The 27,822-nt window shown below is 42.8% G+C and overlaps 1 protein-coding gene and 1 non-coding gene across 4 annotated transcripts; both read left to right on the top strand.

Moving 5' to 3' along the window:
- The first annotated feature begins 1,086 nt into the window (after window positions 1–1,086).
- Window positions 1,087–27,660, top strand: EZH1 (enhancer of zeste 1 polycomb repressive complex 2 subunit). 3 transcript variants are annotated; one of them, XM_032457247.1, is made up of 21 exons: window positions 1,087–1,153; window positions 7,006–7,096; window positions 7,663–7,790; window positions 7,916–8,044; window positions 9,403–9,522; window positions 10,880–11,000; window positions 12,598–12,774; window positions 13,900–14,002; window positions 14,461–14,624; window positions 15,008–15,099; window positions 17,848–18,028; window positions 18,286–18,482; window positions 19,945–20,036; window positions 21,039–21,079; window positions 21,518–21,643; window positions 22,673–22,851; window positions 23,355–23,450; window positions 23,829–23,910; window positions 24,396–24,476; window positions 24,891–24,975; window positions 25,259–27,660. In XM_032457247.1, exons 3-21 carry the CDS (start codon window positions 7,674–7,676, stop codon window positions 25,317–25,319), a joined length of 2,244 nt encoding a protein of 747 aa, XP_032313138.1. In that variant the 5' UTR covers window positions 1,087–1,153; window positions 7,006–7,096; window positions 7,663–7,673; the 3' UTR covers window positions 25,320–27,660. The 3 variants fall into 3 exon arrangements, with proteins under 3 accessions (XP_032313138.1, XP_032313136.1, XP_032313137.1); XM_032457245.1 differs by having other exon boundaries at window positions 14,993–15,099; XM_032457246.1 differs by lacking the exon at window positions 1,087–1,153 and adding an exon at window positions 1,619–1,643 and having other exon boundaries at window positions 14,993–15,099.
- LOC116656946 lies at window positions 3,608–3,716 on the top strand. The gene has a single exon (XR_004311948.1). It is a non-coding gene; the product is annotated as a U6 spliceosomal RNA (small nuclear RNA).
- Window positions 27,661–27,822: the final 162 nt, after the last annotated feature.

Here is a 27,822-nt window from a genome sequence, read left to right as displayed (position 1 = left end):
TTAAGGTAATATTATTTTGGGTTTTAAATTTTAATTTTTAACTTTATATTCTGAAATAATTTCAGATTTACAAAAGAGTTGCAAATGGTAGAGTTCCTATATACCCTTCAGCCAACTTTCTCAAATGTTTGAGGGAGTGCAAGTACCCAAACCAGGAATGAAGTTGACAAAATACTATTAATTAATCTGCCGACCTTATTCTGATTTCATCAATTATCCCACTGGTGACCTTTTCCTGGACCAGGATCCAATCCCGGATCAGGGTCCAATCCCGGATCACACATTACATTTAGTTGTCATGTCTCCTCAGTCTCCTCCAATCTGGGACAGTTCCTTACACTTTGTCTTTTATAACCTTGACATTTTTGAATGTCATTTATTGTGTAGTTTACCCCTTATTTTGGATTTGTCTGATGCTTCCTCATAACTTAATTCAGCTTATGCATTTTTTCAAGAATGCTACAGAAGTGATTTTGTGCCTTTCTCATTTCATTATACTGAGAGGTACCTATTAAGAATATCTCTTAGCACTAGTGATGTTAACTTTGATAACTTGACTAAGGTGATGTCTGCTAGATCTCTCTCCTGTAAAGTTAGTCTTTTTCCTTTTGTAACTTACAGGTATCTTGTGAGGAGGTACTTTGATTCAAGGCAATTAATTTGAGTCTGGGAAAATTACTGACAGAATTAGGGAAGGTGGGTGTAAATAAAGCAAGAAAATAATTTAGAGCCCATAGACGGGTGTTTGGGGGTATTTGTGAGTGTGAAGGATCTGTATGAGGGGGTTCCAGGTTGGTTTCAAATGCTGAAGTGGCTTGTCATTCGCGAGTGAGGATGGTGCAATCGCTGGATAAGGTCCTCAAGAAAATGTAAGTGTCTCTGAAAGGTTTCCAAGAGCCCTTCCTGTCTCCTGACAGCGCCACCTTGGAAACTGTCGGGGTCTGACTGCACCACGTCGGACTCTCGAGTTAGGGGTACTGGAGCCAACCGGCAGGTATGGGAAGAAGGAAGCCCAGGCGGCCAGGCCAGCGTGGGGGCGGGCGGTGCAGTGCGCACGCGCCTGGAGGAGGCGCGGGGGCGGGGCGGCGGCACGGGGGCGGGGCGGCGGCGCGCAGGCGTCTTAGCGGCGGGTCCCTGCGGCTCGGGATGGAGGGTGAGTGAGTAAACAAGCCAGGCTAGGGCGGTGGGGCCGGGCCTCCTCACCTCGCCGCCCGGGGCCTGAGGGAAGGAGAGGCGAAGGGGTCAGAGACTTGGGAGGAAGCGGAGGGGCACACTACCTGCCTGGCCAGGGGTCACGGGGCGCCCACTCCCCATTCCGAGGGCTGAGGGAAAGGGGGCTATGGGGCGAGAGAGCCCCCGGCGCGGACCGCGTCTGCGGCGGGGAGGGCGGTGTGTCGGGGAGGAGGAGCGGCGGGGGCGGGTCCGGGGACGGGGAATCCCGTTGGAGGGCGGGGTGGGCGGGAGCCCCAGCGCTGGGAGGGCACGGGTGGGCGGTGGCACCTGTGGGGGCCCTTAGCGAGGTGGACTCCCGGGGATCTGGGGCAGTACACGGGGAAGGCCATACACGCGGGGTCAGCTTGCGAAGACTTTGCAGGGTGTTGAAGAAGCGGTGGCAATAAAAACAGGGCCAGGACTAGGATCAGGCGAGTGAGGCTCCTAAAGCGCAAAATGTAAAGGGGCGCGCATTCTTGGGGTCGAGCCGGTGCCGCATGTCTCCTTCGGATTTGCGCGCAAGGCACCCAGCTGGCCTCCCCTCGGTCTCTGAGAGGCGAGTTCTCTCCAAATTTGGTCTCGCGCCAATCCCTACCCACCCCAGAATTCTCTTGGGGATCAAATGATATAAGGGAACGCGCCTTGAAGCAAAGGCAAGGTGGCGTATGTGGGACATGCCTGTTACGAAATGTGGGACAAACTTATTTCGGTAAAAAGTGACTGCTGAGAAATGGTTTTGGGGGCGGGGAGTGGATGGGATGTGGAAGGATGTTGGTGCCGCCGGTGGAAATACTGAGAATGGGCTTTTGATAGGTGAAATATGGAATTGTAAGTGGAGTAGTCTAGGTATCGAGTCTAAGGCTAGAGGGGTGGGGAGGAGGGCTGAGAGCCGAGGTAGGCGGAACACTGGGTGCGTTCGAGGACGGCGTTGAAAGTGTGGGTCTCTTCTTCCGCATTTGCTGCCATGATGCCTTTAACGATAAGAACCTCCCACTCAGTACTTTAAAGTTTAGAAAACAGGCATTGAATAAAGTTTCCGGCCTGAGAAGGTGCTAACTCTACCAGAGGTTTCTGTGAGAGTTTATTTTAAGCCTTGGAATCCCCAGGGCTGGGATGGCGTGGCATTGATAAAAGAGGTTACTTAATTGCATAGGAGAAAAGTGCGTATTGGGAGTATTGGGAGATAAAGTACTTTTTTTAATGCATTAATAATAGAGGAAAGGATCATCAGTAAAAGTGTTATACTATTATTGTCATGTGTATGCTGAGTGTATCACAGACAGCGTGAATTAATTCTCCCAGGGCAGAGATGTTTTTTTCACTGATGTACCCTAAACACCTAAACCTGCCAGGCACACAGTAGGTGCTCAACACATATTTGTGGAATAAATAAATAGTAGGAAGATCTCTAGGACTGGGAGTTGGGAGATCTGGATCCTAGTTCTGCCACTAACTTGTAGGCCAATCATGGACCTTGGTGCTAAGACAGACCTTTAAAACTTCCTGGGGTTAGACTTTTTGAAATAAATTCTGCTTATAACTTTTTAGTTAAATGTATCTTTATATACAAATGTAAAGCAACTATTTTAGAATAAATATTTTAGTAAAATACCATTAAAAAAAACTCCCTGGGATGGAAATGACTTTTTCATTATGATATTACTTTAATTCTCTTTGAAAGAGCGCTAGAATAAGAAGCCTAGGATTAAAAATGAAATTTTGTTCCCTAGAAGACATTTGTGAGAAGGGAAAAGGGGGGAAAATGTACTTGGACTTGTTTATCTTATACTTGCCTTTGAATTAGCATGGCTTTAAAAATCTGTTTAAAATATAGTTTTTGTCCCTTTAATTCTTGGAATCTGAAATCCAGCTTCCTTAGTTCTCTGAGTAACAATTCTTCCCTTGATTTGTGCCTTACGTGAAACATATAACAATTTATTTCACTAAGTATATCTTTTTCCTGTCTTATATTAGGTTTTAAAAGTTTCTACTTTGTTGACTAGCTACTTCCCAAACAAAGGTTTGAGGCAGCAACACTAAAAACATATTACATGTCTACTTAGGATAGTTAAGTTACAGAGAAAAGGGGTAAAATAGGGCAGAGGACCTGAACAGGCATTTTTCCAAAGAAGACATACAGAAGACCAACAGGTACATGAAAAGATACTCATCATCACTAATTATCAGGGAAATGCAGATCAAAACTGCAATGAATTATTACCTCACATCTGTCAGAATGGCTATTGTCAGAAAGACAAGAAATATAAAAGTGTTGGTGAGGATGTGGAGAAAAGGGAACCCTCATGCACTGTTGGTCACAATGTAAGTTGGTACAGCCTTTGTGGAAAACAGTACGGAGATTCCTCAAAAAATTGAACAGTAAGACTGCCATACGGTGCTTTCTTCCTTGGGCAGCACATATACTAAAATTGGAACGATAAAGAAGATTAGCATGTCCCCTGCACAGGGATGACATGCAAATTCATGAAGCATTCCATATTAAAAAACAAACAAACAAAAATACCTGCCATACAATCCAGCAATTCCACTCCTGAGTATTTATCTGAAGAAAATGAAAACATTAATTCAAAGAGATAAATGCACTCCAGTGTTTTCAAAGCAGCATTATTTACAATAGCCAAGATGTAGAAACAATCTAAATGTCCATCAGCAGATGAATAGATAAAAAAAGACAGGATACACACACACACACACACACACACACACACACACACACACACACACACACACACACGAATATTATTGGGCCATTAAAAAGATGAAATTTTGCCATTTGCAACAACATTGGTGGACCTGGAGGATATTATGCTTTGTGAAATAAGTCAGACAGAAGAGGACTAATATTGTATGTATTCTCTTGTATGTGGAATCTAAAAAAGTAAAATAATGAATAAAATTTTAAGAAAAAATATGTAGAGAAAGATGAAGAGAATTATACCAGTTAGATTAGGATTGAGGGGGAGGGTTTGAAAGAGAAAAACCTGTTTAGGAAATGCCTCTATACCAGAAAGTGCCTGGCTTTGTTTGTTTTTAATTTGTCCAAACTGTGTGTTGGGCTTCTTCATGACCTCTTTAGTCCATTAGCCTGTCAGCCAGGACTTCAGCACTCCAAATCTTAATGTCAAGAATTTCTTAATGGGAGTAATTTCATGCCTGTGATGTGTTGTGGCCTCTGACACACTTGCCCTAATATTTTGATTCAAAATGGATTAACTGAAAATCTTATTTTATTGAATGATAATGAGCAGTCAATAAATATTAAACTTTGTGCTAGTGTAATGCAGAGCCAGCCAAGGTAGAGCTCTAGCCCATTAGGAGATTCCTTTAATTCTTCTGTATCAACGTTGTAAATCCTAAGAGCCAGTGTTTTCCTTTGGGTCTCATGAAAACTAACCCTGCTTTGATTTTAATCATTGTTGTCTCCTGTGCACGTGACCTGATTCTCTTAATAAAGCAACACTAGAAAATATTAATGCTGTAATTTTATTTTAAATAAGAATTCAAGGTCACAGCTTCTTGTTAGTAAGATTGTTTCTATGTATATAGGGCCCAGAAGCTCAACCTAATAACAAATAACTTGGAGAAGTGAGAGTGCATAAGTTAAAGATGTGCTTAATAGATACTAGTTGAAGGATCCGTAAGGCTACTTATCTAGCCACGAAGTTGATTTTAATGGAAATGTTGATGAAATTGGCGATCACCAGAATTGTGTGTTACTAGACAGTTTTTGCAGAGGATGTTCACCCCTACTGTTCATGTTTCAGCTGTATCATGAACTGAAAAGGAAAGAATAAGGTGGAAAATTAAAAAATCTGCAGTGCCATCTGCCTCCAAAGCCTTACTCAGCCTGCTGGTTAATAAAATTATTTGCTATAAAAGATAAAGTAGTAAAGACATTGAACTTGGCCCTAAGACAAGCTGTTTCTGCGAAGGGGCACCTTTATGTGGGTGAAAGAACTTCCTAGTTTGAGATTTTTATATTCTAGTCTAGTATGTCTCATTTTCCTGATACTCTTTGTGGGGACTGGCTAACTGCCAAATAAACTTCTAGAGACACTGAAGACCCATTTTAAAAGCCTAGCAAAATAAATATTGCCTCATGGTCACATGAGATTCAAATGTCACTTTAATTGTAGAAAGAGGAAGTGTGGCTTATTTTACATTATGATTGCTTAAAAGTCAATGACATTTTCGTGTGTATGTGTGTACTATTTTGGCCAAATAAAGCACTTGAGTAAAATTAGAAACAATGCCATTAATTATTAGACTATTGCAGTGTGTTTATTGTCATCTCTTTTGACAGCCTGTAGGAGATCACATTTCAGTTATAACTCCTTTTTAAATAAAATTATTGATGTTTTTCTGTGACCATCTCCTCTAAGAAATCTGCACACATATCCTAGCAACTATGGATTCTTTTCTTTTCCATTACTTGATCTCTAGTTTTAAATGGACATAGCAACCTGACCTAAGCTTACTATTTCAAAAAGGAAAACTTCCTAAAGGAATGGGAGAGGGATTGCAGTTCAAAACCATTTTTTTAGGAGGTTATGATGTGTCGTTGAATTGTAATCCAAAACATTTGGGTCATCTGAGTCTTGATTGGATAACATAAGGTTTCTGAGGGAGGCAGTTTTGTCCTAGATTTGAACCATTTTTTCATTTCCTGGAGCAGATTATTATTAAGCTTGTTCAAGGCAGCAATTATATGAGCAACTACTTAATATTGCATGTGAGTGGAGAATATATTCTTCGTTTTTTCATTCAAAAAAAAAACAAAACAAAGAGTCCCTCCCTCTTTTGTCCTTCATTCTAGAGAGGAATGAGAAGTACTTAAAAGATGTAGGAGGAAGAGAGATGCTGTAATTTACTGGAAAGAAATTCAAGTCTGCTTAATTTTTTTTTTATAACCAGCACCTTAGGACTCTGGAATTCAAATTTTTAGATTATGGTGGTGGTGTTTGATTCCCTTCCCCTAGAGACGTAATATTTAACGCATAGAGAATTCTGTTTTTAAGAGCTTGAATCACTTGATTGAGTTAATAGCAAAGATAGCTCTTCTATCTTTCCTTTATTTATCCTCTACCTTTAAATGCCTTTGACATAGCATTACACCAATACATTTGGTTCTTCAAATGAAACAGATACAGTCCTCTTAAAGTCCAGTTGCATGAGATACTATAATCATTACCTGATTGTGGCATATGTGTGACAGTGGGTTAAATTTTGCTGTTTTCTTATCTGTGCTTTCATTTCTTATGGGTAAAACAGGCAATTTTAAAATGTTTCTAAACTTTAGTTTCTGTTTCAAATTTTGACTCTTCGTGGCTCCTTGTAATGTTTTTAGAAATTTAGAATGTTAGGTGAAATGAATAGAATTAGTTCTCCAGGAAACCTGAGTAGTTGATACAGAGGAAAAACATAACCTTACAGATTTTTTTGAATTTTTACCCGTACTTAATATTTGTTCTTTCTCTAAAATAATTGATGGGCCTGCTGGTTGAGTCTAGAAGTTGGTTCAGACAAGCAGAAAAGTGCATTTGATAATTATGAGAATATTTTTGTATGTGTGACTGGAAGGATAGAATTTAATAAAATAAAAGTGCCTTTCTCAAATGGCATCAAGTATTATTAGGACCTGACTTACATGCAGATATAGTGGTAGCAGAGACCTCAAAGTCTTCATAGTTCTTGGGGGGAATACTACTGAGGGTATCAGGGTCTAAATACGCTCCACTGACTTAAAAGCACTGTGTGTTTTCTTTTGAAAAGCTGAATATTTGTTTTGCCTTTGTGTCTTGCCATTCCTCTGAAGAAGAGAAGACACTTATAAAACCCTACACTTTGCCTTGCATTCTATAAGGTAGGTAGAGTGTGGTACAGTAAGTACTTCTTTAAAACTGTGAACCTTAATTCAAACATGAAAAAAAGAAAGATTTGCAATGTTATATATTTCCGTATGTCTTGCTGTTGACTTGGAGATGAGATTATGCTGTTACTATATCTGACCTTTATTGCTAGGTGTGTGGTGAACTTAGGCAATTTGGTAGGTATAGTTTTATAGTGTGGGTGGATCTTTCCATGAAGCTCTTTGATGGTAACTTGATTCTTGCTAAACATTTCTCTAAACTAAGGTAGTAAGTAGGCTTCCAAAATTCCAAGTAATCCAAGTTCCTAAATATCTGTGAAAGAAAGTCTTGAAAGCTGAATTAAAAACAAGGTACCACAGGAGGACAGAGAAACTGCTTTTATGAAATCTTTTCTTAATTGAAATGTTCTGTTGAACTCATAGATTTGGGTTCTTTAAGCTTATGTTTTTATGAGTAGATGTAATGGGAATGAAAGTATAATTGACCGTATTTATCTGAGTTTGAGGAATGCTTCATTTCCAGGCAGTAAAATGCTATTTGTCATCTCTGTCTCTTTTAGATTACAGCGAAATGGATATATCAAATCCCCCAACTTCCAAATGTATCACTTACTGGAAAAGAAAAGTTAAATCTGAGTACATGCGCCTTCGACAACTTAAACGGCTCCAGGCGAATATGGGTGCAAAGGTAAACATACTTCCCAAGTGAAAGGTTATGTATGTTAATGTATTGATACCATATTGAAGCGTTGGGTTTTTTTTTCTAAAACTCTTCTCTTAAAATCCTAACAATTTTTTCCTTGCCTCTGCTAGGCTCTATATGTAGCAAATTTTGCAAAAGTTCAAGAAAAAACCCAGATCCTCAATGAAGAATGGAAGAAGCTTCGTGTCCAACCTGTTCAGTTGATGAAGCCTGTGAGTGGGCACCCTTTTCTCAAAAAGGTACTTCCATCATCAAAAGTAAAGTGTTATATACATATGCTGCAAGTGAGGACGTGGCAGCTTTGGAGGGTCAGCCTTTACTAGGATTCACTGTCACTCACGTCAGAGATGAGAATTTAGAGTCTAGAGTGTTTCAGTTACTGCACAAAAGCATGTTATTTTACATATTTATAGCAGACAATGCTCACTCAGCTCAGAAGTGGATAGAAGCATTTCAGAAAGGCATAATATTGTAGCTACATATTGGTTTCATCTTTTGTATGATTCCAGAAGGATGAAATCTCATCAGAATAGAGTAAATGCAGTATAAAAATTTTATATAAATGAACAGTGCCAAGATAAATCCAGCCAAAATCTTCACCAAATAAGTTATTTTGTTAGGTATAAGGTAATTTTTTAAAAATGTTTGTTTTTCATGTATGTTATTTATTAAACTTTTGATTTTTTTTTTTTTTTTGAAAAGGTACTTCCAGTATCTAAGCTCAACCTTCCTCTCTTTCTTGGACTAAAGGATTTTTTCCTGTATTTGTGACTTATTAGAAAATAAGGATAATGGTTAGAGCTATTACAGTCGACTTTGAATAACTAGGATGGTAAATCTGTAAATTTAAAAATGAAAGAATAACCTTTTCACCTATTGTTCTCCTCAGTTAATGAGTATAGACAAATAAGTCATTTACTGTCTCCTGGGCTCTGTGTACAAGCTTCAGAGCAACCTTTTTATGTGTCGTTTGGCACCCCAACTACTTTGAAATTGGAAAAGGAATGTCATGGAAGATGGACAGGAGTATATTGATCAACAGGATATCCCTTATTGTAAACTTAAAAGTCATTCTAGTTTCTCATAGAGATAATATTTTAAAAATATAAAAAGCAGGTAGTGTATTGAGAGCAGTTTCCTTTCCTAAAGCGGAATATGACTGTAATTTCTATACTACTTTACTTCCCTCTGTAATGTCCCCATCACCTATGCAGCTAAGTTCATGTCCTCTGTCTCAAAGTTTAGGTCTTCAGGAAAACTTCCTTGTCTTCCTCCTCTTTTCCCAGGACTTTCAGAGGCCCTTTGCTGTTGTGTACAGCCCAAGGAGACCAACAGTTTTAGATTGAACTAAACATCAGTTGGGTGTGGGGGCACTGTGCTGGACTCTGTAGAGGATACAAAGGTGAATAGGAGACAGTTCCTGCTTTCCACAGGTTTACAGTCAAGTGGTGCTTTTAGGAGCTGATTGTTACAAAACCCTCAGTTAATTAATTTGTGAGAATTAGAAGGCGACTGGGATCATTTTGGAAGGAAACTCCAATTCTCTCCTGGGTTGTGGGCTTGCCTTTCCCTCTTTATGTCATTGCTTATATTTCAGTGCACCATAGAGAGCATTTTCCCGGGATTTGCGAGCCAGCATATGTTAATGAGGTCTCTGAACACAGTTGCATTGGTTCCCATCATGTATTCCTGGTCTCCTCTCCAGCAGAACTTCATGGTAGGTATTGAAAGCACCATGGTGATTGTTTAAACTATGTGATTTTTTTGTTGATAAGCTGGCACTCCTCTTAGGGTAAAGATTATCAGAATATACTTAGCAAAGTTTCAACATGAAGCGCACAGTGTTTTTGTAATTTATTTACTCTGAAAAACACAAATTGCAGGTTGTTCTAACTTGTTAGATTTTGTGCTCTCTCAAGTGTACTTCTGAATTGATGCTGGTTCTATTTTGAATGAAGGTAACTGGGCAAGACTCCAGTTTTTCCTTACTACCTTGGCCCAATTTTATAACATCATGTGCAGTTAAATGCAGTCTAAATCAGACACTTCAGGCTTAAAGCAGGTTGACAACTCTCTGCTGATGGAGCAATCCTTTCTTAATCCCCTAAAGGCAAGATGCTATGAAAGCAACAGAGATAACAGAGGCACAGATGGATCTACAATCCTTTCATCTGGGCTTTATGCTGACTCCTGCTAGGATTATTTGTGGTTCTGATAATCAGTCCTCTCTAAATACTGCCATTGCTTATCATGCCTGGTGACAGATAACAGTTCTACTGCCTGGAATAGGATATAAGTTTACAGAAGGAAATCGTCTCTTAGAATAAAACTTCAGAGTAATTTTACTTGATAGTTGGAGATCTAAGAGTGACTGTGTTCTCTGATTAACAACAACAACAAAATCCTTTGGTATTGTTTATTGCTAGAAAATATACATGGCTTATACTGCAATTGACTTTAGGTTCCCACTGAGTGTGAGTGGCATGAATTACAATCATAATTTTTTATTATTATTATGGGAGGTTAGTCTTAGTCTGTGTAATAAAATATACAAATATTTTATGGTTGCCGGTTTCTGTTCTAAATATTCCAGTTATATTGTAGGTAACACTCTTGGAAGCCTTCTTTTTCGTCTGTCTCTCTACTTATGAGAAGAATAAGAATTGAAGACTTTTTAGACTGTTGCTTATGTGATATTTGTACCTATTTCACAATGATGTTTAGAGGATAAAATGAGGTAATAAGTGAAATCACTATGAAAAATAAATGTGCTTTCAAATTCTAGGTGTTGGTGGAAATATCATTGTTAGTATCCAGCTTAACATTTGGTAGTTAATGTTCTCAAGTGGTAAAACCAACTTTTTTTCCCCCCTAAGAGTAGCATTTGTTCCCTTCCATTTGAAGTTTTGTTGGCAAAACAAAATGGCCAGTCTTTAAAATGCAGTCAACGCTGTAACCAAAGGCTTTTTCAGGAGATTCAAGCAGCAAACAAGGCTCAGCAAAGGTTCTGTTAAAAAGGAAAGAGGAGATGGACAGTGGATTCATGACATGAATCACATCTGGTTTGATTTCAGGTAGAAGATGAGACAGTTCTGTGCAATATCCCCTACATGGGAGATGAGGTGAAAGAAGAAGATGAGACTTTCATTGAAGAGCTGATCAATAACTACGATGGCAAAGTCCACGGCGAAGAAGGTAGTGGCACTGGGCCTCTTAGGAGAAAATTTTGTTCAAATGGTGCCTCTTCTTTGGTGAACCATCATCTACTTTTATCTGCTGCCTCATGATGTACACACTGAAGAATATTTCAGTGTCATCACGTGGCTGGGAGTAAAACTTTTATATTAAAAACATGCCAGTTAAATTTTAAAAGGAGTTGGGACATAAAGGATTATGTAGTAATCAGTGGCTGGAGAGAAAGTTCAGCAAACAAGTAAGTTTGATCTTAGGCGTTTTTCTTAAATCCACCCAAGGCCATTTTGTTTTCTTTCCTTTTCTCTGAGACTGACAATAACATAACGTCTCTTCTTAGATCCAGATACCCCCTGTATCTCCCAGAAGTTGGTTATTATATTCTGACTTTTCTAAAAGTATTACCAGGTCAACACGCAATAAAGCCAATCTAATAATACTGGGTTGTGGTTAAGGAAAGTACAGTGTTAATTGTAGGGCACCAAGCAAGGGGAACAGGCAGCTCATGCTCAAAAGAGCCAAACTTCCATTGGCTTTCAGGGAAGGGATTTTTAAAGGCAGTGTGAGGGAGGGGGCCATAGGGTACATGATCAGCTTGTGTCCAATTCTTGAATTGATTGGCATCAAGGTGAAGTTTCAAGCATTATCAGACTTCTGGTTTCAACCAGTCTAGGGTCTACGTACTTGCAGTCAGCAGTTTTCATCTGGTTGGGGTCTGCTTCTTGTAAAAACAGCTCAGGAATGTGTCTCAGGCCTTTATCTATATCTTTCAGGGAACTGGGAGTTTGGTGGTTCTGCTAATGTGGCAGATTTATGGTCTAAATTGTTAACAATTGTGCCCAACAGCTATTTTTTGTTTCCACATCTTCACATTTCCTAATCATTAACTCTTGAGCCAGCCTTTTTGTGACTCAGGGAGGGCCTGGGAGACTAAAGCAAAAGCCTTTTACTTCAAAGGACACTGACACAGGGGCTTGTACATGATTTCAAAAGCAAGTCATTTGTATTTAGTTGCATCTTTAGAAAAGGTTGTCAGGGTGTAAAAAGTGGGAAGATAGGAAGAGATAATCTGTGAATTTGCAAACCAGTAGCCTCACCTGCTCTTTAGGCAGTTGAGTGTTGTAGTGATGCTGTTGAAATGCATTATTTATACACAGCGCCCCCTAGTGTTCAGAGGCTGTATCCTAAGTTGTAGTATAACCTCATATAGTATGATTTTAGAAAAAAGTGTTGTCTTTTGATTCAAATTTATCATCAGCCCCCAAAACCACATACTTTTTCATTTTATCATTCTTTCTCTGTCCTATTTTAATTGCTCGCACATTTTGCAAGATTTTGGATCATAACTACGAACTGATCTATAACTGAGGAAGTGAGGACCCCAGTAAGACTAAAGCCCATACCTGGATTTCCTATTCTAGCCAGCTGAACTGTTAACAGTTGTAAGATCCAGTCAGATTATTGTAATTCCCTGGTTGTCCATGTAAAAATGTACATACGTTATCTATCTGAGCCTCAGGAGTGAATTTGGGAAAACCTTCCTAGGGGGACTAATAGTTTGAAATGACCATTGCTCATCTAGCTAATTCTTATATTTCAGAGATGATCCCTGGATCTGTCCTAATTAGTGATGCCGTTTTCCTGGAGTTGGTAGATGCTTTGAATCAATACTCGGATGAGGAGGAGGAAGGGCACAACGACACCTCAGATGGAAAGCAAGATGACAGCAAAGAAGATCTGCCAGTAACAAGAAAAAGAAAACGACATGCTATTGAAGGTGAGTAGCATGACGTCCTTATCCCACCTTGAAAGTGACAGGGAGAGGGAAGAAGACAAAAACAGAGGGGTCTTTTTTGTGGGAGCAGGGGAGGGAGGTAATTAGGCTTGCTTGCTTGCTTTCTTTCTTTCTTTCTTTCTTTCTTTCTTTATTGTTTAGAGGCAGTACTGGGGATTGAACCCAGGATCTTGTGCATACTAAACATGCGCTCTATCACTTTGAGCTATGCCCTCCCCTGAGGTTTATTTATTAAAGGCTGCTAGTACTTCTCATTGATCCTCTTAAAACATGATCATTGACTAATGGTTTAAGATAGTTGTGACCTAGCTGAAGAGGAAAGTCAGAGAACTTAGAGAATAATCATTCTTCATTTCTAATTATAAAAACAGTGTGTTTGGAAAACATGTAGTTATAAAGAAGAAAATAAAATTACCCTATTATCCTGCTACCTAGAAATAACCAGCATTAATATTTTCTTCTGGACTTAAAAATGTATGGATTATAAATATATGTACACCTAAAATGGATACAGTGTTATATATCAATTGTATCTCAATTTTTAGAAAAGTGCATGTGTAAATCCACATATATATACGTTATGTGAACTTGGTATCATGCCACATATGTGTGTATACACATATATAATTTTATATCCCTTTTTATTTAATCTTACATCCTGAGCATTTTCCCATGTTGTTAAATATTTAATTATTTAACTAATTTCGTGTTTAATTTTACTCTGTGTTATTTAATTATATGTCCAGAGACATAGTGTCTCTCTTGTTATAATTGAGTTACGGTATCAGTCTTGTTCTTCAGCATCAACATTATGATAGGGTTCTTATGTAGTCACGTCTCTCCATGAAAACGTCTGTTTTCACCTCCAGATTCTGTCTTGGACTGTGGATTTTGTTGTTAACATGTAGATGATTCTGATTTCCTTATTTAGTGGTAGCCTATTTAAGTCCAGGTAGCACTGACCTTCATGTATTCCTAAACTGTCAATGGTTAAGTTAACAAAGCAGCTCTAATCAAAATTCTGTGACAAAAGGAAAAATGATCAAATAACTTTGTTTGCACACTCTGATTATGGCTCTCAGGAGCTTTTTGTCATTTCCAATTCAGGCAGCAAAAAGAGTTCCAAGAAGCAGTTCCCAAATGACATGATCTTCAGCGCGATTGCCTCAATGTTCCCTGAGAACGGTGTCCCAGATGACATGAAGGAGAGGTAGGGAAAGCTGTCCCCCTCAGGCCATGTAGAGCACTTGGGCAGGACTTCTATACAAGGTTGTTTGGGGGTAATAAATAATCTTGCTTATGGTAAGTGCATTGTGATTTGCCCACACTTCTGATTACCTCTAAATGCCCATGCCCATAGTAAGGATCATCATTTGCTGGCTTTTGAGTAAGTCTGGGCAGAGAAGTTTAAAAATTTTGCCATTTTTCTGGAGAGTTACTCCAGCACCATATTTATCAAATCTTTCCCTCCCCTTACTTTCAGACGCACGCCCAGCATAAGTACAGTGGTGTACCCACTTGGTTGTACACCATTCCAAAATCAGCAGGACTCATAAAAAACGACATCCCTCCTTGGACTGTGTCTGGATGACTGTCAGGACTCAATCTGCATTTTCTCAGTGGAGACGTTCCCTTGGAAGGAACTGTTATCTCTCTTTTCTTAACTAGGTATCGAGAACTAACAGAGATGTCAGACCCCAATGCACTTCCCCCTCAGTGTACACCCAACATCGATGGCCCCAATGCCAAGTCTGTGCAGCGGGAGCAGTCTCTGCACTCCTTCCACACACTGTTCTGCCGGCGCTGCTTTAAATACGACTGCTTCCTTCACCGTGAGTGGGTCTACTCTGAAATGCCCTCCTGTTTTCCATCCCCTAACACCACTTCCTTCTCTTTATTTTAGTTTGTTATGTAGAGTTCCCAGCTTCTGATCTGATGATGGTTTTACAAAAGGGCCAGTTCTATTTCCTCTTGTTCAGTAATAGTACAATGTGCTTTGCATGGTCAGAACAGAATAACCAGCAGCATAATTGTCCCTGAGAACCCACTAGCTTTGGAAGAATTGTGTTGATGTCAGAGATGATTAAATTTTGTCACCATGATGATAGATGTTTATATCTTAATTCTCTTACAATAGCTCCTAATTCAGTATTGTTCCTCCCCATCCTGTCAAGTGCATGAATTCTTGAAAACAGGACAGTTATATGTTTTTCAGCTTTTCATGCCACCCCTAATGTGTATAAACGCAAGAACAAAGAAATCAAGATTGAGCCAGAACCATGTGGTACAGACTGCTTCCTTTTGCTGGTATGTTTTTAAGCTGTTCTGCCGTTGATAAACTTTGTTGAAAACTGAACAAGAAGTGGTCCTTGGGCTTTCTGTGTCTGGGAACACAAACCAAATGAGCCAGCACATAGCACCCTGGGGGGTCATACAGTACGGAAAAGACATGACTTCTGCTCTTGAGGAGCTCAAAGATACTGCAGCAGCAGGACTGTGAAGTTAGTCTTATGGAGTGAGGTTTGAAGAGCATTGAAGGCTTTCCTGCTCTAAATGTCATCCATTCAGATTTCAGAGTCTGAAACTGTATTGTTTGAATTGGAGGGGGGTGTGTGTGTGTGTGAGAGAGAGCGAGCGAGCAAGAGAGAGAGAGTGTGAGAGGGACTGTTTTCTTTAAATGCATATAAATCTAGGAGGAAAAACACCTGAAGGTACTGATGTCTTATTGTCTGGTAATCAACAGATGGACCCTTCCCTGATAGGCAGACCTTATGCAGTAGCATAAATTCTCTTGCATTCATGTGGGGAGACAGTACACTGAGAGCCAGCAGGGAATAGGTTCAAGCTGACTTGCCAAAGACACAGTTTTGCTTTCTACACAGTAGGGTGAGCTTAGGTAAAGAATAAACACCTTGATAAAATTTCTGCTAACCTATTACAATGAGGTTATACAACCAAGTGCCTTTTGGGACTGTCTTTACTGGATAATAGAAGGAAAGATGGTAGAGAGTGCCATTGGGTAAAAATCTGGAAAGTGTGCCATATGGTAATAGCATAAGAGTAAATAGACTTTATCTGGTTTTTTCGTCATATGTATTGACTCCTTCCTATATACCAAGTGCTGTGCTGAACCTTAACATATTATCTTATTTTCATGCTTACAACAACATCCTGAGGTGGAGTAACTATAGGTTACAAAAGTTACATATTTTGCCTAAAGTTTGTTACCATGTCAGTGGTGTGGCAGTGATGAAATTCAAGCTCTCATCTAACTCCACGTCTATGCTTTTTAATGCATTCCATGCCTTTTAAAATGTCACCATGTTACATCAACATGCCAGCATTTCTGTAACTCAAAAGGTCATTGTCCTTCTCACGGTAGTTATCCTGGAACCCTGTACATGTTAGAGATGCTCCCAATGCCCAAAATGTGTGTGTGTGTGTGTGTGTGTGTGTACTGACAGAAATGCATATGCATAGTTTTCCTTCTACTGCTTTTTGGTAAAAAAATCAGTAGATATTCAAATATAATGCCGGACTATTTCAACCCCCCGCCCAACTTTTTATTAAGAACATTTTCAGTCATACAAAGAGGTTGAAAGATGCCTTCTTCCTGGATTTAATAACATTTTTTTCCATATTTGCTTTATCCTTGTATTTGTGTATGTTTATCTTTTGATGAACCATTTGAAAATAAGTTGCAAACATTGTGATACTTGTTTGCTAAATATTTCAGCATGAATCTAAAAATAAAGACGTTCTCTTATATAACCATATAATTACACCTGTGAAAATTAACAAGAATTTCATAACATCTATCCATTCCATATTTAAATTTTTTTCAACTGCACCAAGAATAATTTTTTTTCCAAACCGGGATCATTCAGTCATGTACCATATTTCATGATATTGTCCTTTCAGTCTCTTTTAATCACAAATACTCACACCACTTTTTTTTTCTTTTTGAAAAGTCCAGGCTGGTTGTCTTTTAGGATGTCCCATATTCTGGGTTTATCTGTTGTTTTCTTCTGGTGTCATTTAACTTGTTCCTCTATCCTCCATTTCCCATAAGCTAGAATTAACTCTGGGAATTAATTATATTTATGTTAGTCATAATTATATTTGTGTTAAACCTTTTGGATAAGAATACATTATAAGTGATACTGTGTATGTCACATTGTGGCATTTTCACATAATATCAGATTCAATTAATTTCAGAGTTTCTCTTTTGAAATTTCTTTTAGGGCCTACAGTACATTATTCTGAATATCCTTAGTAATGGTAAACCTTTATCCTTTACTTGTAGATTTAGTTTTCAGAAACAGAAATCTTTGGGAACCAAGTCTGGTGAGCAGATAGATGATCAAGCTGAATGATAATTATTTGGTCTTTATTTTTTAAAAAAGGCTAACATTATAAATCAGCTATACTTCAATAAAAAAATAAAATTAAAAAAAAGGAAAAAGACATAGCTATAAAGTAATGAAACAGTATTCTTCCAAGTTTAATATACTGATTTGGAGGGAAGTTCCAAAATAAAATAGTAATATTATATAGGTTTACAGATTATACATTTTATTATTGTAACAGAGACAGTGCAGTAGAATGGAAAGAACAGTGAGACCTGGGGACAAGGAGCCCCAATTTTTGTACTCATTCTGGAATGCTTGGCTGCATACTTTCAACAGGTCCCTTCCCTTCTCTGAACCTCACTTCCGTATCCACAGGAGAATGTGTTCTTAACATTCTAGACAGCTAGCATGCAAATGAATTTAAGATACAGCTCACTGGAAAGTTGAAGATGCATAGATGCATCAGTTGTATCTTTACAAAGGTTATTTTATAAGACAGCTCTTCTGTGATGAGGTATAAGTTTGTAAGTTTTAGAATGTTTTTTGAGAAGCTGTTATGTGGTCATACCTATATGGTACAGAGAAAAAAAAAGAAGAAAAAGTGTCTAGTAAGCACAGATGTTGAAGATGGTTTGTGATGATAGGGTCAGTGTGGTGGCTCCGGGCTTGTTCCTATTTCCTAACTGTAGCACGTTCCCTGCAGGAAGGAGCAAAGGAGTACGCCATGCTCCACAACCCCCGCTCCAAGTGCTCAGGTCGTCGCCGGCGAAGGCACCACGTGGTCAGTGCTTCCTGCTCCAACACTTCAGCCTCTGCTGTGGCTGAGACTAAAGAAGGGGACAGTGACAGGGACACTGGCAATGATTGGGCCTCTAGTTCTTCAGGTAAGAGAACAGAAAACGATCTTTCTGTTCCAACAGGACTCTGGTCAACCCAAGATCACTCCCTAACACTTAGCATTATTACATTTTTTAAATTGTTCATTCTTTCTGCAGGTTCTGCCTATAAGCAGAAGAGACAGGGAATATTTTTGTTCCTAACTATTCTGCCTTTTAAAGTAGAATGAAGAACTGAGTTTGCAGCAAACTGCCGATGACAGCCTCACTCCATCTTCTGTTTCTCTTGTTTCTTCCTCTCTTAGAGGCTAACTCACGCTGTCAGACCCCCACAAAACAGAAGGCCAGTCCGGCCCCACCTCAACTATGTGTAGTGGAAGCACCCTTGGAGCCTGTGGAGTGGACTGGGGCTGAAGAATCTCTTTTTCGAGTCTTTCATGGCACCTACTTCAACAACTTCTGTTCAATAGCCAGGCTTCTGGGAACTAAGACGTGCAAGCAGGTACTGTCTGAAGGGAGCAGGAGCAAGCCTGGGCCCTCCCGTCACCCACTGCTCTCTCAGCCCTTTTGCTGTCTTGTAAGGCTGCCTGTCTGAATTGAAGCTGTCATAGGCTCAGTCCCGCAGGACCCTGTGCTTCTGGGCCAGGAAGTGGGCTCCCCAGACATGGGACCTCCTGCCAGTGCCGGGCCTGGCAGTGCTCGGGGACCTGCTCTCCTTGCTGAATTCCTATTTCTGTCTCCAGCCACTGTCTAACTCTTCAGGATGTTTCTATCCGCTTTTAGCTTGTGTGGTGTGTGCTTGTGTGTGTGTGTGTGTGTGTGTGTGTGTGTGTGTGTGTGTGTGTGTGTGTGTCCTGTGTCTCTTTCTAAACGTAGACTCCTTTCCTAGAAGAGACTCCAGGTATCTCTGAGGAATCTTCTTACCTCGCACTCCTGCTCCTGCTTCTGTAGCTGCAGTTCCGCACCCCACATTGGTCTCCTCATTTGCTTTATTCTCCAAATGTTCTGTTGCTACATTTTCTAACTACTACCCCCCAATAGCTGGACCTCGACCTTGCCTTTCTCACTCACATCGTCACTAACATCACAATTTGATAGCAGCTACTGATGCTCTGAAGGCAGGAAAAGCCTGCAGTGAGAAGACAGACTGAAGTGCGGGCACAGGGAGTCGGGTGTTAGGGCCAGTTTGTCCAAAAAGGAAGGAACACCAAGCTTAAGCCCTGCTCACTTAGCTCCCTACCTTCTGGAAGAGTCTCGGTGATCTCTCCTTTGTGCTTCTGCTTAGAACAAGCAATAGAACCATGAGCTGAAGTGCCCTTTGCTTTCATTTTGGAGCTCATACCTGTTTCCCTGAGGCACAGGTTCTTGACCTCAAAATCTGCAGGACTGTGTGTAGAACAATGTGTGTGTTTTCTGAGAAGATTTATAGTTTTCATGGAATCTCAAGAAGGCCTTTAACCAAAATGGAAAAGAACAAGCTAAAAAACAAATGCTCTAAGGGAAGCAGCATGTTGAAAAGGAACCAACTTTCCAGAAACGTTGTCCTGCTGAAATAGTCAAGGCTCTGACACTTTTATGCCAACAGAGGGAGCTAGTGCTCAGCCGGGTGGTACCTCATGTCCTGCCTTAGACTCTGTTACACAAGCTACATAGTTTTCCCGCTCCTAGGAAGAGGCAGACACAGCTGGTTGGAATTGACTTACTCAGGGCTTGGTAGGCAAAGCAGTAGATGGAAGCTACTGACCAGGAAAGCTGTACCTGTGCTAGTATTTCTCCTTCTTGAATCGTGATACACACTTAAGAATCAACTTTAGAGCCAGTGACCCCATGTTCCAGGGCCACTCTGTCCAGTTGTCTGCCCTCACACTCTCCAGAACCCTCCCAAGCCCAGCACCTGACAGGCTCACGTATCTGACCACTCAGCTCAAGAAGAAGTGACAGGTCCTGTTGGACTTCTCTTCCAGGTCTTCCAGTTTGCAGTCAAAGAATCACTTATCCTGAAGCTGCCAACAGACGAGCTCATGAACCCCTCGCAGAAGAAGAAGAGAAAGCACAGGCAAGGGCTGGACAGAGAGCTTTCTTCCACCATCACCTGTGCCCCGACCTCCCCTTGTACTTCCCTGCTGCCTCCCTCTCTAGCCCCTTCCCATCCATTAGCACTGCCCAACAGGGGGCCAGCCTTCTCAGCCTTCTCAGCCTGTGGGTCTCTGCCCTTCCCTTGTCCCTTTATGCTGTGGACCATGAAATAACCGGTTTTCCATTTGTAAGCTCCTGGCCGGTAGGACGTGAGCTGCCTTATGGCTCCACCCTGAGGCCATTTCGTCTGCTGGGTCGTTAGTTAGCACTATACCCACTTCTCAACTCTGACCAGAGTTTGGTTTTTTTTTTTTTTTTTTTTTTGGCACTTGTTTTTCTAAGTTGCATAATGACACTGTCTTCTAGCTAGCCTTTGCTTAGGGTTGGAAGGTTGGTTTGGTGTTTTTTTTTTAATCTGACACTCTGCCTGGCTTTGTTCCCTCAGAAACTGACACCAGTTCTAGATATAGAAGGAAATCCCTGTGGCTTCTCCCTTTCAATTCCTTCACTCAGAGCAGATTCCTAAAAATCCTTCCCACCTCCCATCTTGAAACTTTAATAGACATAGAGGGCTGGGTTTCATTTTGTATGTGTTTTTTGTACTTCTACATATGTTCGGAGGGGAGGGTATAGCTCAGTGGTAGAGTATGTGCTTAGCATGCACGAGGTCCTAGGTTTAATCCCCAGTACCCACATTAAAAATAAAATAAATACATAAATAAACCTAATTCCTCCACCCAAATACATACGTTTGTTTACTGAGGGGGTGTTGTTTGTGTCTTAATCTTGAGGCATAGGCCAGCTGCAGGTAGGGTGGACTCCAGCTTCCCTGGACCAGTGTGAAGGCCTCCTGTGAAGGGCTTTGGGGGGAGGATCCCCAGTCATCAGACCACAGTCCCTTAGAGCAGGTCATGTTGTCATTTACCCAAATCTACAGAGTTCCCCAGGGCCACAACCCAGAGCCATGCTGTCTCTCTTTCAGGTTGTGGGCTGCACACTGCAGGAAAATCCAGCTGAAGAAAGGTAAGGTCCACCAGGGTGCTCGGCTCAGGCGGCTCCTGTGGCCACCCCTCCTGCTGCTCCCGCTGTGGCGGCGCTTGTTGACCCTGCATAGCTTCCGCACGTGCAGGTTCCCCTGCAGAGCTGGGAACAGCTCAGCTTCTCACTGCACCCAGGAAGACCTCTTAAGAGGTAGAGTTACAGGCCTTGTGGTCTCTGACTTTCGTCATGTGCCACCTGCTGGGTTCTACTCTTCATTTAGTGTTTAAAATAATCTGGCCATTTCCAAAGCAAATCACCCCTTTGTAACTTATTAACTATCATCACCTGTGATAGCGTCTCCCTTCAGACGCTAAATGTGTGTCCAAGGTTATGGTCAGAACAAGCCTCCTCTGAGTGCGAGGGAGGGCAGCTCGGGAGCGTGGGCACAGCAGCATCCTGGTCTATTCTTTACTCTCCTAGATAACTCTTCCACCCAAGTGTACAACTACCAACCCTGCGACCACCCGGACCGCCCCTGTGACAGCACCTGCCCCTGCATCATGACTCAGAATTTCTGTGAGAAGTTCTGCCAGTGCAACCCAGACTGTAAGAGTCCTCTGTTTGCCTCAGCACCCCAGATTGCCCTTCCCCCACCCCGTCCCATGCCCTTTGCTGCTTATGGGCCTTCTGATGTTGTCTTTGCTGTGTTTTAAGTATTCTACACAGGAAATAAGATACTTAAGACCTAGAAAATACATTTTTTGAAAATCCTTAGGTATATGATTCTAAAAGCATCAATTATGCAGAAATCAGATGCTTTCCTACCTTCACCTTCCAGGGCAGCATTAAGAAACATGGGAATCTTTTCCCTTAAGGCACAAACACAGCCTCCCTTTTCAGGATGTTGTTTTACAACGTGTATAGGTTGCAGTTCTGTGCATGTCTATTTTAGTCTCATATCTGGAGGTTTTTTGTTTGTTTGATATCTGGAGTTTTAGTATCAGGTCAAGCTGGATGTCAGCAGAAGATGGAACAGAGGCTCAGAGTGCTTCTCCCTCACTTCCTGTCCCCCTTCCCCCACCCCCGCTCAAGACTGAGCAGTTTGATGGCAGCCCCCAGAGCTTGCAGAACTTGTTACCCAGGCAGTTGTGCTAGAAATACCTCCTAACCCATAGCAGATATCAATCTTAACCACAGAGGAGGGGTGGGTGTTGTGCTGGGGAGGACAGTGGGTGGAGGAGGGTGGCATAGAACGGATGCCTTCTGTTCTCAAAATGATTCTTGTTTTGATAGGGAGGATTTACCAGTGAAAAGCATTGATTTCTTTTCCTCTGGGGCACCATCCACTTCCCTTCCAAATTCTACCAACAAAGCTGGGGGAGAGCATTGTTAGGGAATCTCTAGGAAACACATCTCCAGAGTCAAACCTGCTTTTTTGACTCTCGGGTGTGAACATTGGGAGACACTCCATTTTCTCTGAAAAGCACTTGAGTATGATTTTTGAGAAGGGAGCTTTTCTCCTATTTTGCCAAATATCCTTGAACCCATAGCATTGACTTCCCCACTGTCCATGGAGTCAAACCTGAGCCCTAGCTTTAGCCTGCTTCTCTTCCTAACCCCTGTCCTCCCACACAGGTCAGAATCGCTTTCCTGGCTGTCGCTGTAAGACGCAGTGCAACACCAAGCAGTGTCCATGCTACCTGGCGGTGCGAGAGTGTGACCCTGACCTGTGTCTCACCTGTGGGGCCTCAGAGCACTGGGACTGCAAGGTGGTTTCCTGTAAGAACTGCAGCATCCAGCGTGGCCTCAAGAAGGTGAGGGCTTTTCCCAGGACTCCGGGCCAGATAGTGGAGTGGGAAAGACTGAAGTGTCCAACCGGCCTCTTTCTACTGGTTCCTTAGGGGGTTTGTACATCAAAGTGGTAGTAGATCCTAACAGACACACGTCTCCCGAGTTAATCATGTTTTGATTCCAGTGAGGGATTAGAAGAGTGACCCCATGAACTGGCCAGAGAGGAGCAGAGAGGATGGACATGTCGTTGACGTTGTCTGTTTTCGCTCGACACACAGCATCAGTTCCACGCTGGTCCAGGAGGCCCCCAGGTCTAGAGGAAGAGGTGTCACATCTTCCACCACCTCCCTTTTTTGTTTTTCCTCCCACCAGAACACAATGGCTTAGGCCTTTTTCTGTTTTCAGATCCTCTTAACAGTTGCTAGTTCTTTCCACCCTGCTCCCCGCAGCACACGTGCACGTCCAGCACACATCCCCCCGGCTCACACACACCCTGTAGTCTGAGGTTTGACTCCCTCTTCCCCAGCACCTGCTGTTAGCCCCCTCAGATGTGGCCGGATGGGGCACCTTCATTAAGGAGTCTGTGCAGAAGAACGAATTCATTTCTGAATACTGTGGTGAGGTGAGTGCTATCGGTTTGGCCCACACTCTTATCTGGGGAGATACTCTTTAGAAACCTTGATTTTCTGTGGGCCAGACTTCTGTGAATTAATCTCTAAATAACTCAGCTGGGTTCTCATGTGGCCTCTCAGGGGATCCCACAGAACTGTTTGCAGTCCTGAAACAAACCACTCTTCAACTTTTTGGCAACTCAGGCTATGCAAGGGGGGCAGGTGGGGACTCTGGTCAGCCTTAATGCTGGTCAGCCTGGGTGGGGATTGGGATGAAATAATCCAAGGTCTCCCACTTACAATTCTCATCGTGATACTCAGTAAGGGACAGGGGAGCATGCCCTGAGCAGACAGCCGATCGCTTATGTGCTCCTTGTCTGTCTCTGCAGCTCATCTCTCAGGATGAGGCTGATCGACGAGGGAAGGTCTATGACAAATACATGTCCAGCTTCCTCTTCAATCTCAACAATGGTACGGAGTCGCTTCCTCTCATCCCAGGGTGGTCTCGGGCAGGTCTTCTTACCAGATTCCCGTGGCCACAGTGCAGGCTCAGATCAGCTCTGAGTCTTCCAGCAGAAGCTGAGCACAGTGGTGAGGCTTAACTCACAGACACCATTAGCCACAGTTTTCTTGCTTTGGGAGAACCTTCATTTCCAGGTTGTGTTTGCAGTCAGAGCACTGAGCACTTATACCTCAGAAGTATCCCTGCCTAGCAGATGGGGAAAGGAGATCTGTGATTCCAGCAAGACTGGGGGTGGGGGACCCAAAGGGAGCGCTTCCACAGGAGGCTGTGTTCCTGGGCTGCTGGCTTCCTCAGCTCCTGTTGGTTTGTTGGGCTTCAGAATTCCTCCTGGATTGTATTTTTTCTGTTACTGTTTACTTGATTTTAAATTCACATCAAGAAGCTGTAGAGTTGCTTGGTGAGTTCACGGCCTTCCTTGGTTTACTTTATACAGATTTTGTAGTGGATGCTACCCGGAAAGGAAACAAAATTCGGTTTGCAAACCATTCAGTGAACCCCAACTGTTATGCCAAAGGTGAGTTCCCAGCAACCTGGGAGGTGGGGTGAAGGATGGTTGCTCCACTTACTGTGATTTCTATCCATGATTCAGTTTTTTTTATAGCTGATTTTTTTTTTGTCCAAAGATAATCATGATGAATACCTGGTATCATTTTGACTCTCTCTCGTTCAGTTTTATAATCTGCTTTTTCCACTGAATACTTATAAATATTTCCCCACAAACATGAGTCTTTTAAAGATAATTCTTTCCCCATGTTACTAGCCAGAATAACAGATCTAAAAGCATAGAGACAGCTACCTTCAGTGACTACTTTCTAATTCCACTTCATTTATGTTTTCACTGGGAATTTGGAGAAAATCAGCCCAGACTTTACTGATTGATGACTTGGAGATGACTAGGAATCTAGCCTTGGGTTTATCCTATTTGCAGTGGTCATGGTGAATGGAGATCATCGGATTGGGATCTTTGCCAAGAGGGCAATTCAGGCTGGTGAAGAGCTCTTCTTTGACTACAGGTGAGGCAGCCAGGAGTGGTCCTAGGGAGGTGGCCCTAGAGGTAGTAGGGGTGGCTGTTGGAATTGATTTGGGGGCTTAAGGGGAGTGATGTGGGTGACAGAGATGATCTCACGGTGGTCAGGGCTTTTTCTTTGTTCTGTTCTCTGGTGCCTTGCCTCGGAAGTAGGGGCATCATAAACCGCTGTTAGGGAGTGGGAGGGGGAAGTGAAATGGGAGGGGACTCCATCTTTTTAATCACAAAGCCTTGATAGTAACCTGGTTCCTCCTCCTGCTCTGGGACAGGTACAGCCAAGCTGATGCCCTCAAGTACGTGGGGATCGAGAGGGAGACTGATGTCCTTTAGCCCTCCCGGGCCCCACACCAGCGCTTATGGTAGCGGCACTGTCTCTGCTTTCATGCACACACCACCGCTGCTCGAGTTTCCTGCACTATGTGTCTCCTACACCGAGAAACCCACCCACCCGCTCCCTCTGTAGTGAGGCCTCAGCTGTGTCCAGTGGGGACAAAACTATCTCCATGAGAGGGGAGACAAAGGCAGCTAGGGCTTGGGCTCCCAGGAGAGAGAGTTGCACAAGCAGGAGACTGCATCTCAGGCCTTGGAGGAAGAGAACACAGGCTGGGGGCAGATGACTTATGCTTGATTTTCTTATCAGCTACCCAGGCTGTAGGCCTCAGGAATCAACTTGGACAAGCGGGCAATTCAGGCTGGTGAATTGCATTAGCCTGTGATTCTAGCTTTCCAAATTAAGGGTCCTTCTGTAGTTGGGTTGCCAGCGTCTCTGTGGTCCTAATACCTGGAGAGAACAGGCTCAGTGAAGTTTGGTACCTGGAGCTTAGCGTGGTTGGGGTTAAAGGCGAGCCTGGCAGGCAACACAGGCTGAGTTCAGCGGGGAGATGGGTCACCTTACTACCTCTTTCCTCCTGACAGGCTTCACACTGAAAGAGTGTGGGTTCTAAGTATAGATATGCAACACTGGGAGAAGGAAAACTAAGTCATTCTTCCACGGACAGAGAGTGAGAACCAGCCTGACAACAATAGATAACCTGCTAAGCTTGGGGCCCAGCTGTATACCCTGGAGATGGATGGATACATTTTCAGATTCCCAGGAGCAGCTGCTGGTACCCTGTCAGCTCTTTCCGAAGTTCTGGCTTAGCAACTGCAGGCACACATCATGCTGCTGCTGAAGGAGTTGAGGGGCTTTTGTGGCCTGGCTGTGATGCTCTGGTCCCCTGCACACACAGTTGTTTTCAGGCCTTTCATTCCCCTTGAGGCTAGGCTCACAGGGCCACTGTGGCTTCTCTTCTGGGTAGAGGGGTGCAGGCCTGGACTAGAGAGGGGGAATGCTGTTGGTTGATTACTTTCCTGTCTGTAGCACCTGCTGTTGGAAAGGGTGAGTGGACAGTATGTGTTTGGAGGTGGGCGAGGGGCTCCCAGATTGCACGTGTTTAAGATGGCATCGTGCATGCAGCACTGACTGGCAGAGGGTCCTTGAGGCAGGCCGACCACCTGTGCCAGTTTGTGGTGCCATTCTCTCTGAGATACACACAGAGCAAAGCACTTTATTTCCTTTAGAAGGTCTGTAGATTGGGGTGGCGTTTGAGCTAAGGTCTCTGGGGTCCCTGCCTAAATCACTTTCCTGAGGGAGAAGGGAGAGAGGGTGGAAGATTCTTCTCTAGTTCTGTCTCATGTCCTGGGGGAGGCAGGGGAGGCTGCCTCGAAACAGGAGAACCTAATGAGAGTGACGCCAGCTCTAAGAGCTGCCCCTGTGCCTGTGGCTGGTGCTGAGCTGGCAGGGAATATGGAGCATTGCGCTGGATATAAAGACGTGGGCAGGTGCAGACTGGCCTAGGGAGTGTCAGAATAGGGAGCAGGCTTCTCCCTTCTCTCGGGGAAATCAGAGCCTCTCTTCCCCGGTCTATGCTGACCACTCCCTTCCTACAACCCCACTGGCTGTCCCGTAAAGCAAGGAGTAGGCTTCCCTCTGGCCAAGCTGTCACATAGGGATTTTTGTGGGACATGCACGCATGCACGCACACATACACGCACACACACACACACACACACACACACACATGTTTCACTCACCACACTTGTGAGCACACATGCACTCAGCACTGAGCACACGCCCAGCCAGTTCCTGACGAGAAGCCTCTTCCCACCTGATTGGGCCAGCCCCCACCATGATTCTGAAATCTGCATCTGCCGTGGTTTGTATGCATTGTGTACTGGGGACACCTTCTAGCTGAACTGTGGGCTCTGAATTACTCATAAATTATAGGGAAAAACTATAGACAAATGAAGGAGAGTTAGGGCTGTATGAAATGCCAGAGGCTGGCTATAAGGAATAGGTGGGGGAAAAAATTACATGCAGCCTTTGAGAGGCTAGACTCAAAGGAGCCCCCCCCCCACCAGTGTGCAGACTCACTGTGGTTGATCCCCTCCCCCCCAGTGTCAGACCACTAATACTCCTGTTCTGCCAGCATTCCCATCCTTTTCCCTGCTATCCCCCACCTTTAAATGACGGGTCTCAACCCCTCCCCCCCAGACATGTAATGATGGATGGAGCAAGGTGGTAGGAACCGGGGGAGGCTGGTATATGTGCGGCTTTATTGCCAGTGAATTTCACGCACTTTAAAGTCCTGTGGCTTGTGACCTCTTATCTGAATAAAGTGGTAGAATCCATTTTGGCAAGTTGTGCACTGCATTCTTTGGGGTCCAGGGGTGGATCCCTGGGAAGATTCAGGGATGGTGGTACAGGGGCAGCTTGGGTTGAAGCTTTAGCATTCTGGTCCCCACTTGTCCACTGAGATCTGGGGTTGGGGGAAATCTGTGAGTACAGGGTTGG

The sequence above is a fragment of the Camelus ferus genome, chromosome 16 (assembly GCF_009834535.1).
Source record: "Camelus ferus isolate YT-003-E chromosome 16, BCGSAC_Cfer_1.0, whole genome shotgun sequence".
Classification (NCBI taxonomy): Eukaryota; Metazoa; Chordata; class Mammalia; order Artiodactyla; family Camelidae; genus Camelus; species Camelus ferus.
Note: the sequence above shows the minus strand (reverse complement) of the source record. Positions and strands in the feature narration are given on the sequence as shown.